Raw genomic sequence first — 16945 nt, forward strand, 5'->3', positions numbered from 1 at the left:
TTCCAGAGCTCAGTTTTTCACATTCCCCCAATTATATCCAATCCCATTCAGTCTACCTCTTCGCATCGCCCACTAAACGGCTGAAAGTTCGGTTATAAATATCCCACCACAACTCAGCCGAGATCCAGAAAATAGTTTGTTTAAGCAGTCGATGGCATCTTCATACACTCTCTTTACCGATTTGACAACCGGGCGCTGCTCCGGAGGTTCATCTGCTGAGGTTTGGAAGGCCAGAAACGTCAACAAAGGCATGGAACTAATGAGTGTTGACATGTTGCTCATTGATGAGAAAGTAAGAACCTTTGTTTTCGATTTACCCTGTCGACGCTTAGATTCACTCTGATTTACTAATATATGTTTTACCCCTTTCCAACAGTCAACACTTATTCAAGGGTCCATTGGTGCGATTCGACAGCTGAGATTCAGACAACGACTCACAGAAGGCCTGTGGAAGATGTCTGGAGTATGGGTGTCATCACTTACATTCTGCTCTGTGGAAGAAGACCCTTTTGGGGTAAGACAAGACGTGATATTGAATGAGTTGTAGGAAAAAAAGCTAGGTAATGAGAACAAAAACTGACTTCGAAACAAACACATGGCCAACGATATACAAGGGAGCCAACGATTTTGTGAAGAAGTTGTTTGTATAGGAGCCATGAGCACGGTTAACAGTAGGTGAAACACTATGTATATTCTTAACAGCCAATGTTTATGTTTATAGGTTTACAGTTCTTTTGGATTTGGTTTCTTGGGCGTTTAGCAGCACACGCATGGGTGAGAAATTTTAATAGGCATATCTGTTCTTGTCAACCCGTCAGTTTCTAAAGTTAGCCGGCTTAAGCAGATTGCTCCGAAGGTAATCAAAAAGAAACAAAGACATAGATGTGTTTCATATTCATATGAGTTTTAACTCAACCGAAGTGTGTTTTTGAAAGGTTCGGCAGACGACTATTGATGATGATGAGCTGGATGATCTCATAGACCAGTTTGATACCATTGACAAGAAGGATTCCATTAGTCTTGTGGAGACGAGACAGGTAAGAAGATAACAAAACTTGCAATACAAGCAATTCAAGGCAGTAGTGCATAAACTCACTAACCATTTTTCACAGGCTCTTACGAAAGATCTTCCTTGGAAGCTCAAAGATGCAAGATTAGCTGCGATTATTCAAGCAGTAAGTCTGCTCACTTGACGCTCCCACGTTAATAAAAAACATCTGTCTTTGCAGATAGATAGCAACACCGATGGGTTAGTGAACTACGCTGAATTTGTGGCCTTTACTTTATACATTAGTCAACTGGATCAGCATGACTCTGATCAGTGGGAGCAGAGGTCAGGAACAGCTTTCGGGAATTTTGACATGGCCAGAGATAGGTTTATAACATCTGAGGGAACCAAAATTGATCAATCTCATATTTCTTATATTCACCTTGCTTTTTATTATTGTTTAATCAAGTTTCCACCTTTGCAATAAACGAGTTTAACGCTCTATAGAATCACTTCTTGCAGAAGCTGATGTTGATGAAGATGGATAATCAGCATTCATGAGTTTAGCAGCTTTCTCGAAAAATCATTCTGGTTACCAGCTTTCTCGAAAAATGTAAATCACTTTTTTTTATAAGTGAATTATCCTAAAAATGAAGCATTGTTTTGTACATGTACAAAAGGTTAAAGTTAATAAATCATATAATACCAGAAAAAAAAAAGATAAAAACATCAGAAGATTTTCTAGGAGAGTTTTTAAAAACCCAAACAGCACTAACACATAACTACGAGAATCTCAGCCAAGTGGGCATTAGAGAATGGAACTTCTTCCTCCCCTTCCTTGCTAGAATCGTGTTTTTAATATGATGATCTATTCCCTTGAAGATGGGGTCTGTAAAAGAGCAGACTGCATTGTGCAAACAGTTGTTTCAGCAGCCAGCTTACGGAGTGTCTGAGGGCAAGTAGAAATCACTTTCGCAATTAGAGATATGAAGATTATATTTTCTGCTCATAAACAAAAGACATTTTTTTACAATGACCATATGATTCAAGAAGATCTTATACAGGCCAGATGTGATTTTTGTATTTGATATCAAGGAACACCCATATGGTCAGAAGGTTTGGGATTGTTTTCCCTGAACAGATAATTTTGTATTTTTATTTGCTTGTGATGATAAAATACATAATTACACATAATTCAGACTTTTACTTGAAAGAGAATTCCAGAGCTTATGGTAAATCAAAAAAGAAATAAATGGAATATAGAGGAATGTAATAAGATGATTGAAATGCAGTAGAAAAAAATGGAATATATTCATTCTATTTATTTATTTGATAAAATTGTTATGGAATGGTTTACTTTGTATTTTGTTTATTTTCTTGTGGAATTGATGTTGGCACATTCTACATACTGTCCACATGATATTTAACAATATAAGTATGTTCTTTAAATTAAACATAAACTTTACTTTATGTTTACATTCCAACAAAATAACTCTCATATGACTATCAGCTTTTAATTTACTTTTATTGAATCAATTAGTCACACTCATTTTTGCCAATCCACTTCAACTAAGAAAAACTTCAAAAAAATAAAACACAACGATCGTTAACCAAAATCAAATAAATCAAGGGAAATATCATTTTCTTTCAACATATTTTAGTTTTCGTATTTTTAAACATATTTTCTTTACTAGGACCATAAAAGAATTGCAAATTCATGTAAGAATAAAATATATAAACCCGGCGCGTAGCGCCGGAATACCACTAGTATAATATAATATTTTTTAGCAATTTAATTTTGAACTAAAAAATTCTCAATTGATTCTCAAATCGCCACATAAGCAAAATTATCATTCCAATTACATGACAATTAAGCATAACACTTTTTTAATTAATACAAATCACATGTTATAATTTTTTAAAAAACATTCTCTAATATATAAGGGATATAATCAAAACCGCTGTTGGTGAATTTATGAATTTAGATTGAATTGAATATTGTAACGGCTTTTCTCAAAAAAAAAAATATATATTGTAACGGCATAATATGAATAAAAGAAAAAAGTATTGAAGATGCTGGATTCGGCCGTGCGCACTGTACAATATATTCCTGCGCCGATCGCAATATCAGTCTTCCAACGGTAACTTTTCGGACATGAATTATTTGGTTATCCATTTATTATAAGACACGTCTCCAAAAACATGACCCCAACGGTCGTCTTTCTTCTCGATCTTCACCCAAAATATAAAAGGGGACCCAATGATTCAAAGAAAAGCAAAAAAAAAAGATTAGACAAAAAAAAACTAAGAAGCTAAGCAAAAATGGCGAGAAGATGTCAAGAACAAGTAGAAGAAGAAGAAAAGGAGAACTTTCCTCTTATTACAACAAAAACAGTCGAATACTTACAACCAGTAATGCGCCGAGAGCTACTCCTCAAATTTCCAGACAACTCTGCTTTTGGATTCGACTACGCACAGAGCTCTCTCTGGTCTCCTCTCTTGCCTCTAAACTACGCAAGCCCTTCCGATCTTGACTCGGACACTTTCGTTTGTCGGAACCTTGAGCTAGGAGAGTTTCTAGAAAGCAAGAAGAAGATGAAGATCGCAATGAAAAAGAAGAAGAAGAAGAAGAAGATAGTGAAACTAGACGAGTCAGATTCTCCTAAACTTGGCTGCTTTGCTATTCCGACCAAAGTACATTACATACATATACCTTAGATGATATTCTTAGCTCTATTTTTATATAAAAATAAATCTATATTAATTGTGTTTATTGTTTAGGGATGGGACGGTTTGCTAAAGGTAGCTTCAAAACACTTCAAGGAATCGAAAAATAAGAGAGACCCAGTCGCTGATGTCAAGCTTCTCAACTTTTGCAAATGCTGAAAGTTAATATGCATACCACTTCAATGTTAGTTCTATGTTGTTGTTGTTGGTTCTTTTGCTCATATGTTTCACAAGTCAACAATATTTGGATAATATGGGTTGATTTTATTTGTTTTGTTTTTATTCGTTTTATCTGTTAGGTATGGTCTTCAACATGTAAACCATTGGAGTGTTTGATCATATACACAGTAATATATCACTGGCTGCTTTGCTTTAACTTTCTGCTGCATTTGTGTCACATAGAAACAAGTAGAGAGAGTTTTGCTATATTCACTTGACAGAATAAACAAAGCCTTAATAATGCCATTACCTGTGGAAATTCTTGAATCAATTTTGTCATATGATTTTCTTTTTTTTGTCAAACAAGTCATATGATTTAAAAATCACTTTTAAGAAGGTAAAAAGAATAACAAACGGCATTGCATTTATACAGGTTTGTGTTCAAATTTTCTTGTTGGGTTATGTAATGGGCCACAAGTGGGTCTGAAAAACTTGTGGTGAAAATTAACAATAATCAATTACCGTAAAAATGAACACGTGACAGTCTAGTCACGCATAGTCTTTGGTAAATGCAATCCGTGTCGTCAGACATGCTTGCTGCTTTGTTGTGGTGGCCTATGTTCAGTGGTAGATAAGAATTTACCCTATAAAGAACAGAAAGTATGTTCTGTCTTCCTCAAAAGTTTACAACTTTCCGGTTCGTAAGAAGATGGCAGCCATGTCTTTCCTTTCAGCTGCCCCTTCAAGCTCCTTCCATGGTGGTGGTCTTCATCTGGGCAGGAGCGATCCCTGCCTCTTCGGTTGCTACGGCAATTCACGGAGACCTTCTCTTTCCATCAGGTGGGTTTAGTTATCGATTGATATGGTTAACTGTAGATGTCCCTGGATATAGCTAAAGTCGATAGCTTTATGGTGGATATGTGAAAAACAGAACCGGAGATGACACAAAGTAAGAGACTTGTGTTGTTAGTAATAATGGAGTTTGGTTTTTTTAGGTGCCAATCGACTAATACCAAGGAGCCAAAGACTAATAATAATATTCTGGACAATGCGAGCAACCTATTTACAAACCTGTTAAGCGGTGGAAGTTTGGGGTCAATGCCCACTGCTGAAGGAGCTGTCTCTGATTTGTTTGGAAAGCCTCTCTTCTTATCTCTCTACGACTGGTTCATTGAGGTATCATCTTAGTATGAGTTTACATACTTGAAGTTTATCTACTTTGTTTTGATTCTTTTTGATGTTCTTGATTCTGAAGCATGGAGGAGTGTATAAACTTGCGTTTGGTCCAAAAGCCTTTGTTGTCATCTCAGATCCGATTGTTGCAAGGCATGTCCTCAGAGAGAACGCCTTTTCTTATGACAAGGTAAATGGAGTCAGCCAGTTCGTTTTGTTTTCTTTTTGTGTACCATCATCAAGTAACTTTCCTTTGTGTTTTGGTTTAGGGAGTTCTTGCTGAGATTTTAGAGCCCATCATGGGAAAAGGGTTGATACCTGCTGACCTCGATACCTGGAAGTTAAGAAGAAGAGGTAAGTAAATCTGTTTTTTTTTTTTTTGTTAATAATCTCTATATGTTTATGGCCATTGATGACCTCTGTGTTTGCAGCTATAACTCCTGCGTTCCATGCATTGTATCTGGAGGCCATGGTCAAAGTATTCAGCGACTGTTCTGAGAAAATGATATCGAAATCTGAGAAACTCTTAAGGGACAGCGGAGGGGACACGATTGAGTTGGATCTTGAAGCAGAGTTCTCGAGTTTGGCTCTTGATATTATAGGGCTTAGCGTCTTCAACTACGACTTTGGCTCTGTCACAAAAGAGTCCCCTGTCATTAAGGTTTTTTTATTTTTTTATTTTTGATTTCTTGAATTTGTCTATTAAGCAAGCTGTTGGTTCCTTCTTGATTGTGTCTGTTATACTACATTGCATTGCAGGCGGTTTATGGGACTCTTTTCGAGGCAGAGCATCGGTCTACTTTCTACTTTCCGTATTGGAACTTTCCTCCAGCCAGATGGATAGTTCCGAGGCAAAGAAAGTTCCAAAGCGATCTCAAGATTATAAACGAGTGCCTTGATGGACTCATTCAAAATGCAAAAGAGACAAGACAGGTGTTTCACCCCCCTCCCTCCTTTTCATATTATAAGATTTCTTCAAGAAAATTATTAATTTCTTTATTACATCCCTAATTAATGCATTGTTTTATTTGATTTTGTTAATTAATGAGATAAAAGAATATGGACAAAATGGGGAAATTATCAAACATTTGCATTTAAAATAAAAAAACTAATTGTATAAGGCACTTAAAATGGAATGGAGTGAGTATTTTTTTGCTCTTTATTCTGCTGTTAGTTTCTTATTTTGTTATCTCTTTTTTTTTATCTCAGGAAACAGATGTAGAGAAGCTTCAGCAACGTGACTACTCTAATCTCAAGGTTGTGCAACTGTACTAAAGAATCTCTTCTTTCTTTGAAAAGTCTTTTGATTTTTGTTTTCATTGGATCTCCCACAGGATGCAAGTCTTTTACGGTTCTTGGTGGACATGCGGGGTGTTGATATTGATGACCGGCAGGCAAGATTATACTCTCTCCGTTTCATATTATTTGTCGTTCTAAGTCTTTGCACACAGATTAAGAAAATATTTAATTTTACATATTTCCAAAATAAAAATAATATTACCAATACACATCAACCAATATAAAAATAGAATAGAGAATATTTTCAATAAATTTTGTATTGAAAACCGAAAACGACACTTATTTTGAAACAAAAATTTTGCTCTAGAACGACATATAATTTGAAACGGAGGGAGTAATAACTTACTGTACAGCAATCTTTTCATCATCTTCTGCTTATGAATTTTTGGGTTCAACAGCTGAGAGATGACTTAATGACTATGCTAATTGCTGGTCACGAGACAACCGCAGCTGTTCTTACTTGGGCTGTTTACCTTCTTGCACAAGTATGCACTTAAGTTTCTTATTCCCATTTTTTTTTCATGACTGTTTATTAAAAAGCAAGCTCACTGTACAGTTCTTTAGCATTCTGCTTCTAAACTCGCAGAGTCCTGCCAAAATTAGGAAAGCTCAAGCTGAGATTGATGCTGTGCTTGGTGAAAATGCACCTACCTATGAATCATTGAAGAAGCTTGAGTACGTAACTTAGCATCTTAGATCTTTTCTTTTGGTCTGTATTTCGATCATTGACTGCTTTGCTGAATGTTTATGCAGGTACATACGACTCATCGTTGTTGAATCCCTTCGTCTATATCCTCAGCCGCCTCTGCTCATCAGACGCACTCTTAAACCAGAAACCTTGCCTGGTATGTATCAAGTTGTGTTCATTAGCAGACAATGATTACATACCTCGATGTCTCTCTACTGCTTGCGTATGCAGGAGGATACAAAGGTGAAAAGGAAGGTCATAAAGTTCCAAAAGGGACTGATATCTTCATTTCCGTAAGTGGTATCTTTCTATGTTCGTTTATGATTCTTTCAATGGAACCTGCTTTTGTTTATATTTTTACTGTCTTTTTTTAACATTCAGGTGTACAATCTCCATAGATCTCCATACTTTTGGGATAACCCACAAGAGTTTGAGCCTGAGAGGTTCTTAAGAACAAAGGAGAGCAACGGTATTGAAGGCTGGGCTGGGTTTGATCCATCTAGAAGCCCTGGTGCACTCTACCCCAACGAGGTGAAGAACAATCCAAAACTTGCAAAATCCAGTCTTAGCTCTCTTTTGTTTTGTAACCAAGACTATTGTCTCCTTTGTGGGGTTGGTGAGTGAGAACAGATCATAGCAGACTTTGCATTCTTACCATTTGGTGGAGGGCCAAGGAAATGCATTGGAGACCAGTTTGCACTAATGGAGTCCACCGTTGCACTAGCTATGTTGTTGCAGAAATTCGACGTGGAGCTGCGTGGACCGCCGGAATCTGTTGAGCTCGTGAGCGGCGCTACGATCCATGCCAAAAATGGGATGTGGTGTAAACTTAAGGGGAGGTCAAAATGAAATGAGAGAAGCAGGAGAACCCAATTGTGTTTTGTGTTGGTGAAATAGTAAAAACTTGTAACTTACAAGAGCGGGAATCAGGATGCATTATTTTGATACAATCCCATATTTAAATTGCAAATTCAAGATCAAAAGCAACCTTCTAACCCAAAGTCAAAACAGTTGATTAGAGGTTCATCAACGCTCCTCAGTACTTGATGAAATAAGTTTTAGGGGGATGTATTCAACTGAGAGTTTCAGGTGATTTGTATTAAAATGACAAATCTACTGTTATTCAAACATGAATTTTAAAAACTCATTTAAAATCCACTGTTATTGAACTTGACATTTCGTAAAATACTCTGAAATCCACTGTTATTGAAAATATTTTAAGTTATGGGATTTTAAAGTTTTGAGGTGATTTTAGGGTGTTTAGGTAGAGTTTCTTAGTTAAAATAAATAAAACTCAAATCCCATTGTTTTAGGTGATATTCTAGAGTAGTTTAACAAAAATCACCTAAATCTCTGCAACTTATTAAAATCATTTAAAACTCCATTAAAAATCAAATCACATCAAATGCTAAATTGAATACATCCCCCTTAGTCAAGTGGTCGGAATACACAAAGACTTATAGATAGAACTGGAAAGAGGAAATAAAGGGAAATTGATAGCTTTTGTCAAAAGGAATGAAATTCATCAAAACGATGTCAATTTTAATATTAAAAAGAATCAGTAATTCATTTCCAATTAAGCAAAAACTAATCTATCTTATTAAAACAAAAACATACTATTGGACTTAACATTTATTTTGTAAGTTTTTAAATTAAATACACCTTTATACTTTATATACTTTATAGTTAAACTTACATTAAATCATTAATGTTTCTTTCTTTATACTACTATCTATGTTTCCAAACAATATATTTATTTCTTTATACTACTATCAATGTTTCCAAACAATATTATTTTTATACTATTATCAATATTTCCAAACAATACAATAATTAATCTTAGTTATATTATATCTATCATTTTCTTTTTAAAATTTTGTAGAAACATCATAATTTCATAAATTGTAAAATAATGAACTTTAAAATTTGGAGTATAAGATTACAAATTATGAAATTATTACAATTTAAATCAAATTAGATTACATATCGGTCATCCAACAGTTCAATCGGTTAATCTCAGGTTTTAGTAATTTTTTTAATATGAATATTTTAAAAACCTAAATTGAATTGTCATATCTCCGAATTAACCGGTATAATCACAATCGGGTTGAATTTAAAAACGCTGATTTAAATGCAAAAATATTTTAAATACACACTTTTAAAAATTACCAAAATATTTGTTAAGTTATTAGTGAAAAATTTCATCGTAAGATATTCCGCGCTTCCAAAGCGCAGGTCAAGATCTAGTTATATTTATGACGGAATCTCGAGCTCGAGAAAATAAACAAGCAAAATATGATGGTAAAACATACACTCATACGTAAAGTAGCGGACACGGACTGAATATTACCTATTGTTCAGTATTTGGAATTTGTTACGTACTCCACGATATCCTTATTCCGTACTCTACGGATATCTAACTTTTCCAAATGTTTTGCTTCGAGAAAATATATAAATATTAAATTTTATGAATATACAAAAATTTATGGATATTATTTCAGAATCTTTACGAAGGGATATCTATTCTATTTTGTTCAATATAAGTAAATTTAGAAAATTTATACACTTTTTAAAGACAAAATTGTTTATACAAATAAAAGATAAAGTAAAGATCAATGAAACTATTTATTTTATAAATTTCTAAAATTTCTAATATCTCTTATAAAACAAATCTTTTAGAAAAATATTAGCATTTATAAAGATTTTATATTCTTTTCTTAATACAATCTTTTATACGTATTTTATAAATAAAATTATATGATAAATAATAATTATGTAATATTATACATTTAAAACTCTATTTAACTAGAGATATAAATCTATATGTATAAAAGTCGGAGTGAATCGGATATCCGTCTCTAAATTTTTTAGTATCTATGATTTGCTTCATTTATAACGTGGATATTGGTTTTTAATATTTGTTTTGCTTCGAAGACTTAAGACTTACGGATATCCGGAATTTTCAGATTGAATATAATCTTAACGAATAACGAATCAAATTAAATTTAACAGATAAAATGTTTTACTTTTCACACAGAGATCCATTTAAGTTTAGAACAAAAAAAAGAAGAATATCCATTTAAGTAAACTTTGAGAAGGAAAAATCGATCTATTCTATCAAAATAGAAGTCACGACTTATTTCATATATGATTTTTTATGTTGGACCATCCCTGAAAAAATTACTTAATTGAATTTTTGAATACATATTTAAATATTTTAACTATTTTAAAAAAAATAGATATTTCTATATTTTCTCTGAATTACATCTGAATAAAATCTTTTCATATCTTACAATATAAAGATATATGATATTTTCATTAAAGCAAATATTTTTAAATATTTAATTACTTTCGTTTTTATTTGTAATATAAATGTATATTTCATTTCTGACTTAAAAAAAAACTTTTTAAATATTTAATAATGTTGTATTTATTAAAATACAAATTTATATTTTATTTTTAATAAAATACTTTATCTATCAACTCTATTAAAATAAAAGTCACAAATTACTTCATGTGTGATTTTTTTAAGTTGTACAATCCCTTAGAAAATTACTTTATTGAATTTTTGAATACATATTTGAATTATTTTAATTATTCTGAAAAAAATCAAATAGATATTCCTATATTTTTTTCTGAATTACATCTGAATAAAATATTTTCATATCTTTTTTTTAGAATATAAATATATATGATATTTTTAATCAAAGCAAACATTTTAAAATATTTAATTACTTTCGTTTTTATTTATAATATAAAAAAGCTAGAAAAATATGGCGTTGTTTAGACAAAAGAAATAGATTTTTATTACATTATGTACAATATTTTTCAAAAAACATATAAATTATTTCCTATTATTAAAAAGGGCCTTGTTTTTGTTTTTTGAACAAGACGATCCTGGATGAGTGTGATCTTATTGTATTTCCTGTGCAGGGTCAAATCGATTTCAGGCCTCCTCCCAGTTTCACTGACAGTTTACAGGTCTCAGCTCGCTGGGAAAAATCTCAAGTTGCTTTACATATTGACTGTGATTGATCTGTTTGTGTTTTAACAACTTTTTCCTCCCAGGACGAGCATTTGAGATCTGCCCAGTTGCCTGGTAGTTCATCAAGACAGCTATAGTAACATGTCTAGATTATTTAGGAGATTAAGTTTTAACTCTCGAAGCAATTTGGTAGAAGTTGCAATTGTGAGGTTTGGTCAAGCCCATCGCACTTGTTCATCGGCTGGGCCGAGTTGCACAAGTTACGCTAGACAACCTATGGGCCTAATCGATAAAGCTCATTAGGTTAAGTGCTGACAATACAAAGAAGAAGAGATCACGACAGAGATCTCTAAGCCAAGCTTCTGGGAGGCAGCAGCCTCAAGCATCCAAAGGAAGCTTCCATGGCGTCTCTTAGAGAGATAGAGTAAGCTAGAGATGATATTTTGTTCTAGTCTTAGTTCTTAGCCATGTACTTCTCTTGTAATCTCTTTATACTCTCTAGGATTTGCATACCCAGGAACAGAGAGAGTAATGATCTTGTAAACCACATCGGAGGTGTTTTCCGATACTTCATAGTGGATGTTGTGGATCCTGGATCCACCCCAGATGTAGTGTGCTGCGGCCGCGAACTGGATGAAAAATTCTTGAGTCATGAACAAGGATTGAATCAATGGGAAAGATCAAAGGGACTAGGGGATTGTACAAATCCTACAACAAAGTTCTTGTTAGAGTTGTGATTGACTCTACAAGTGGTATCAGAAGAACCACGAATTCCGCAACAAGTGGTATCAGAGCATAGGCTCATTGATTCATGGAGTCCACGTCTCTAGGAGGAGAGACATATGAAGTTGGTGGTCACGTGGTTTTACCTTAATCAGAGTAATACACCGAGATCAGATCAGGTGAAAGAGATTTGTCGGTTTACAAGAGAAGAAGGAAAACTGTTCGACGTTCTTCGCTGCAGTTGCACAAGTTGACGGAGGAAGTATTCACAAGTCAGTTGAATCAGTTGAGATGATTTCGAGTTTATGAAATCAGGAGTTCTCTACAGTTCTCCAGGGGTGCACGAATCTGCTACTATGTGAGAAGGGTTTCAGGCTACTCACAAGATGAGATGGTGGCAGGCTGTTAGCGTAAGAAACAGAGATTTTCAGAGCTGTCTTCGATCTGCAGTCACAAGGAGTGTGTGACAGTCACAAGGCGTGTGTGACTATATGCATTGGAGTTTCGGATTTCTTCATATTCTGCAAGTTATTGGAGTTGAGAGCATAGTGGAACACAAGGGATTTTCGCACTGGTTTTGTATGGGATTGTCTGAAGATTTAGTGAGGGATTTCACGGTATTCTTGGGTTATCTCTACATGGTATATCAGTCGCAGGTGGTGTGCTAATCTATGGGGTTATTTCAGCTCGGTATCTCATGGAATTCTTGGTACTAGGGGACGCCATAGAACCTTGAATGATATGAGTGTTTCATGGCTGTCCAGATGGTATTCTTTAGTCAGTGTGAAGGGTGTTGTAGAAAGGTTTGAAAGAGATCGACTCATGCGGGTTCGTCTATGGATGATCATGAGAGTCTACAGTTGGGTAGAGGTTCAGAGAACAAGATACTACAAGGCTGTTATTTACAGAGGGAATGCAGTGTGGTTTTCTAAGCAGATATGTGTTTGGCGTAACACATAGTTTTCTGCTGGAATGGATCTGCCAGAACGAGGAGTTACTTGTTCAAGGTAGTGTTCGGCTGAACAGGTGGCAGTATCAAATCGAGATTGATTCAGGATGGAAACAAGTATGTTTCGGGTTTTTTCTGTATGGGATTCAGTAGTAGTTTGTTTTGGCTTCTCAGGCATATGAGGGGGAAACAAATGGGTCTACAAGGTTTTACGGTTGCAGAGGTAATGATTTGTATGAGCAGAGGTTGAGCAGAGATTCTTTGTGTCGAAAGTCTTCTTAGCAGGTTGAGCTAAGCGGCGGGTTCTGTTGGCAACATCAGCGGTTCAGAGAGATGTTCAAGGAAAGGTGTTCAATCAGATTGTTACAAAGAAATTCTCAGGATAAGGAGTTAGTGTCTACATGCTGTTGAGGTTGGTTGAGGATTTTGAGTCAAAGGGCTTCTGGTGTGAGGCAGTGGCGATTCAGGTTCTGCAAGAGCTTCAAGTTAGCATCGACATCAGCTAGAAATTCTGGAGAAGAAGAATCAGTAGATTTGTAGTCACAATCACATGATTATTTCAGGGGTGACGAACCAATGATGATGCTAAAGGATAGGGAGCATCAGAGAAGAAGCAGATGACGTTTGTATGTGGTAGACAAAGACAACGTCAGAGACAGAGGAAGAAACATTCACAGTGGAAGATCTTAATGCACGTGATGGTTTCAGGTCTATGAAATCATGATGAGAGACTTGCAAGGGATGCAGCGGTTGTTTGCAAGAAAGGGAAGACTCGCGCAAGCTGCAACATAACAGCTGCACAGGTTGGCGTGTTCGTGATCAGAGTGTTGGAGATTGATTTGAGTCGTCTGGGATGGAGGATATCTCAAGGGAATACAAACTCACATTAAGTCAAAGCTAGGCTTAAAGGAGAAGGAATCAAAGGTCATCAATCTCACAGGGACTGAAGGTTTTCAGAGATCACAAGGAATGCAGGATGTATTTGCGAAAGATGATCAACGGATCTTGCAGCTGCAAAGGTTGGTTGTCGTGTGACAACAATGTGACGAAACAGGGGTGATTCTGTTTTGGGTCAGTACAAGTCAGGCTCGTGGGTGCATGAGAGGAAAGGTTTTCTGGCTGGTAAAAGAAAACCAGAGAAGTCACCAAGTCAGTGTGACAGGAATAGGTTGTACCTCCACGAAGAAGAAACTAGAGTATGGGATAAGTGTGTAAAAGCCTACACAAGGGTATGTTGGAGCAAATGGCTATTTGTGGTAACAACATGCAGAAGCTTTAGTGAGGTCGTGTGAGTGACGGGAAAACCTAAAGATAAAAAGGTGATTCAAGGTTAGACTTGGCTTGAAGATTCTGGTCAAAGGCAGAGGAAAATGCGCAGGCGGAATCGGGTTGAACAGGTTGTTACGACAGGTTGTAATCCTGAGGATAAAGGGTATAAAACAACAGTCATCAACACTTGTTCAAGAAGCAGAAAGTCGCTACCACAGCTAGGAGAAGCGTGTGTGAGTTATACCTTAGAGGAATCGTCATGGATGTCTGAGTCGGCAATTCCAGATGAATAGACTCAGAGGAGAAGTAAAGGACGCCGGTTTTGGTGTCACGACCACAGTGGTCAAGGTGGAGCTCTCGGATAAGAATTGAAGCTCAAAGGCAAAAGGAGAAATTTGCAGACTTAACCAGGTCGGAACTTCGTGCTTGAACAAGTCAGGGTTCGAGTATAGTTACAGCTTGAGAAACTCGTCATGGGTTCGAGTTTGACACGACAGAAGCTGTAAAGGGAGTATCTCAGGAGCATCACAGGCATGGATGATGAGAGATATGTTCAAAGGCCGACAGAAACATTGAACAGTTGCAGAAACTTAGTTACAGAGACATGGTACTTCTAAAGGGTTATTTGATTCAGGTGGAGCCACTGAGATTATATAAGGATTGATGCATCAGGGGTATATATAATCTGATTCCAGGTGGAGTGAGTCACTGGTTTAGAAGATGTCTTGATTGGTTCAGCTGAAAGGTAGAAGTTTCGGGTTAGCAACTTTGTCAGCTCAAGGGAGTAAGAGCTGAAGGGGAAATTTTATATCCATGATAAGGGGCTTGTGGATATGTTCAGAATGTCAAGGCCAGGAGTGTCAGGATCAGTTAACAAGTACAAGGCGCATCAGAAGGAGATTTGTAAGAAGAGTCTTACATAAGGTTACTTGTAGGCGAGACAAGTAAATCGGCATTTGTATCATGAGTACACTGCAGTGAAGTTGATACAGAGGAACACAGAGCCAAGTATGATGCAAGGGAACACGTGGTGAAGTACTTAGTTAAACTGAAGGGAAGCAAGTATCAAGAGATACTGAAGTATTGAGCAGTGAAGATGAAGAATGGTGAGATGAAGCAAAGTAAGAAACTGTTAGAAGACATCGCAGGGATTGCAGGGAATTGTCTTACAGTTTGTTCATCTCAGGAAGGGTAAGACTTGTTCTCCACAAGCAGGCTCATCTTAAGCTCAAGTCGTGGAACTGAAAGAAGTTTCATGAAGGTTTAAATGCAAAGAAAATCCGATTGCATTTAAGGGAACATAACAAGTGCAGTTCTAGAAATATGGTCGCATCACATGGAGTACTGAGGAAGTTTTCTTCAAGGAAGTGCATTGGCTAATGGCAGGTTCAATGACTAACAGGCGTGTTCAAGTCGTTGATGGTGATGCACAAGTTTCGGTGTTGGATACATCTCAGTACAAGAAGGGTATTGAGGAAAGGAATTCACAGCTGAGTAAAGGAGAGATATCAGACATTCTAGATAGATATCACAGGCAGCTAGTAAGGAGAGCCAAGGCGTATCATGGTGAAGATGGTATGAGGCTCAGTTCATTTAACTAGCAGTGGGGTCTAAATCTGTTAGTGGGGTTCTGTAGTTGCAGAACAGGTTGATCAGATGGTGGAGCAAAGATGTTTGTGTCGAAAGTCTTCCTAATCAGGTGGTGTTAGGCGGCGTGTCCTGCTTGTGCAGCGGTACAAAGTGATGCTCAAGTGCAGTCTGTTCAAGAACATCAAGGGTAAGTCAAAGACTGTTTCAGAGATATGGAGCATGAGTGACTTCAAGGGTTTGCGGTTGATTCAAGGAGAATTATGTGGTAGCATATTATGTTAACAACATGAAGGGTGAACCAAGGTTGTGTCGAAAGTCTGTCCAGCAGTGATGGTTGGATGGCAGGTCCTGTTCAGAGTAACAGCGGTACAAAACGTGTTTAAGGCTGGAGTGTTTTAAACAAGTAGAGAATAAGAGGTTGTTTCAGGTCTGAAGCAGATATGGTTCGAAGGTAGCTGCACATAATTCAGGATATCTGGTTCAAGGCTCAGTGCACATGAGTGGAATCGGAAGTCCAAGGAGGAAATCAACTTGCAGAAAGATGTTCAGGTTTCTGTTCAAGCACTTGAACAGCTTCGTGGTTTTTGACAGCAAGGTTGTGTTGTTGATAAGTTCACGAGAAAAACAAGATATGAAGTAGCACGACTTCAATGAAGAGTTGAGCTTGACACTTGGAGTGTAGCAGCTGGGTTAGCAACTCAAGATAATGTATGAGGTGATGGAAATTCAGAATGACAATGGGATTGTCACATACCCTTCATCAAGCATGATGTCTATTTTTCATTGATGGGGCTAAGTGGATTAAAGTGTTTAATCTACTTTAGCAGTTGTGGTGTATAAGTGGAAGCTTATGCAGGTTTCAAGAAGATCATGAAGGGACTTCAAGCTTGGCTCAAGATGGAGCTAAGAGAAGTGAGAAGAGATAAGAGAAGAAATGGAGATGCAGAGGATGAGCAGATTTGCTCAAGTTTCAAGAGGTGTCGAGCACAAAGGAAGGGTTATGGACTTGGACCAAACAGGTGGAGATTGTGAGGTTTGGTCAAGCCCATCGCACTTGTTCATCGGCTGGGCCGAGTTGCACAAGTTACGCTAGACAACCTATGGGCCTAATCGATAAAGCCCATTAGGTTAAGTGCTGACAATACAAAGAAGAAGAGATCACGACAGAGATCTCTAAGCCAAGCTTCTGGGAGGCAGCAGCCTCAAGCATCCAGAGGAAGCTTCCATGGCGTCTCTTAGAGAGATAGAGTACGCTAGAGATGATATTTTGTTCTAGTCTTAACTCTTAGCCATGTACTTCTCTTGTAATCTCTTTATACTCTCTAGGGTTTGCATACCCAGGAACAGAGAGAGTAATGATCTTGTAAACCACATCGGAGGTGTTTTCCGATACTT

The 16945-nt window shown here is 36.6% G+C and overlaps 2 protein-coding genes and 1 long non-coding RNA gene across 6 annotated transcripts; all 3 read left to right on the forward strand.

Moving 5' to 3' along the window:
* On the forward strand, positions 1-2055 carry LOC130498367 (uncharacterized). Of its 4 annotated transcripts, none has more exons than XR_008937270.1 (5): positions 1-292; positions 377-856; positions 936-1037; positions 1113-1175; positions 1295-2055. It is a non-coding gene; the product is annotated as an uncharacterized LOC130498367 (long non-coding RNA). The 4 variants fall into 4 exon arrangements; XR_008937269.1 differs by having other exon boundaries at positions 377-560; positions 722-856; positions 1113-2051; XR_008937268.1 differs by having other exon boundaries at positions 377-514; positions 722-856; positions 1113-2045.
* A 1200-nt stretch (positions 2056-3255) lies between these two features.
* On the forward strand, positions 3256-4091 carry LOC108820801 (uncharacterized). Its single transcript, XM_018593810.2, has 2 exons — positions 3256-3682; positions 3770-4091. The coding sequence occupies exons 1-2, from the start codon at positions 3311-3313 to the stop codon at positions 3872-3874; spliced, it is 477 nt and encodes a 158-aa protein (XP_018449312.1). The 5' UTR covers positions 3256-3310; the 3' UTR covers positions 3875-4091.
* Positions 4092-4480: 389 nt separating this feature from the next.
* On the forward strand, positions 4481-8017 carry LOC108822223 (cytochrome P450 97B3, chloroplastic). The gene is made up of 14 exons (XM_056993178.1): positions 4481-4714; positions 4870-5050; positions 5130-5237; positions 5317-5401; positions 5479-5708; positions 5807-5980; positions 6257-6304; positions 6382-6441; positions 6745-6831; positions 6933-7021; positions 7100-7191; positions 7266-7327; positions 7416-7565; positions 7665-8017. The coding sequence occupies exons 1-14, from the start codon at positions 4584-4586 to the stop codon at positions 7881-7883; spliced, it is 1716 nt and encodes a 571-aa protein (XP_056849158.1). The 5' UTR covers positions 4481-4583; the 3' UTR covers positions 7884-8017.
* The last annotated feature ends 8928 nt before the right edge of the window (positions 8018-16945 follow it).

Source organism: Raphanus sativus, chromosome 8 (genome assembly GCF_000801105.2).
Source record: "Raphanus sativus cultivar WK10039 chromosome 8, ASM80110v3, whole genome shotgun sequence".
NCBI classification, from domain to species: domain Eukaryota; kingdom Viridiplantae; phylum Streptophyta; class Magnoliopsida; order Brassicales; family Brassicaceae; genus Raphanus; species Raphanus sativus.

Coding starts and splice junctions, on each gene's coding strand:
- LOC108820801 (XM_018593810.2), top strand. CDS start 3,311: ATGGCGAGAAGATGTCAAGAACAAGTAGAAGAAGAAGAAAAGGAGAAC. Junction 3,683..3,769: donor GCTTTGCTATTCCGACCAAA/GTACATTACATA, acceptor TTTATTGTTTAG/GGATGGGACGGTTTGCTAAA.
- LOC108822223 (XM_056993178.1), top strand. CDS start 4,584: ATGGCAGCCATGTCTTTCCTTTCAGCTGCCCCTTCAAGCTCCTTCCAT. Junction 5,981..6,256: donor ATGCAAAAGAGACAAGACAG/GTGTTTCACCCC, acceptor TTTTTATCTCAG/GAAACAGATGTAGAGAAGCT. Junction 6,442..6,744: donor TTGATATTGATGACCGGCAG/GCAAGATTATAC, acceptor TGGGTTCAACAG/CTGAGAGATGACTTAATGAC.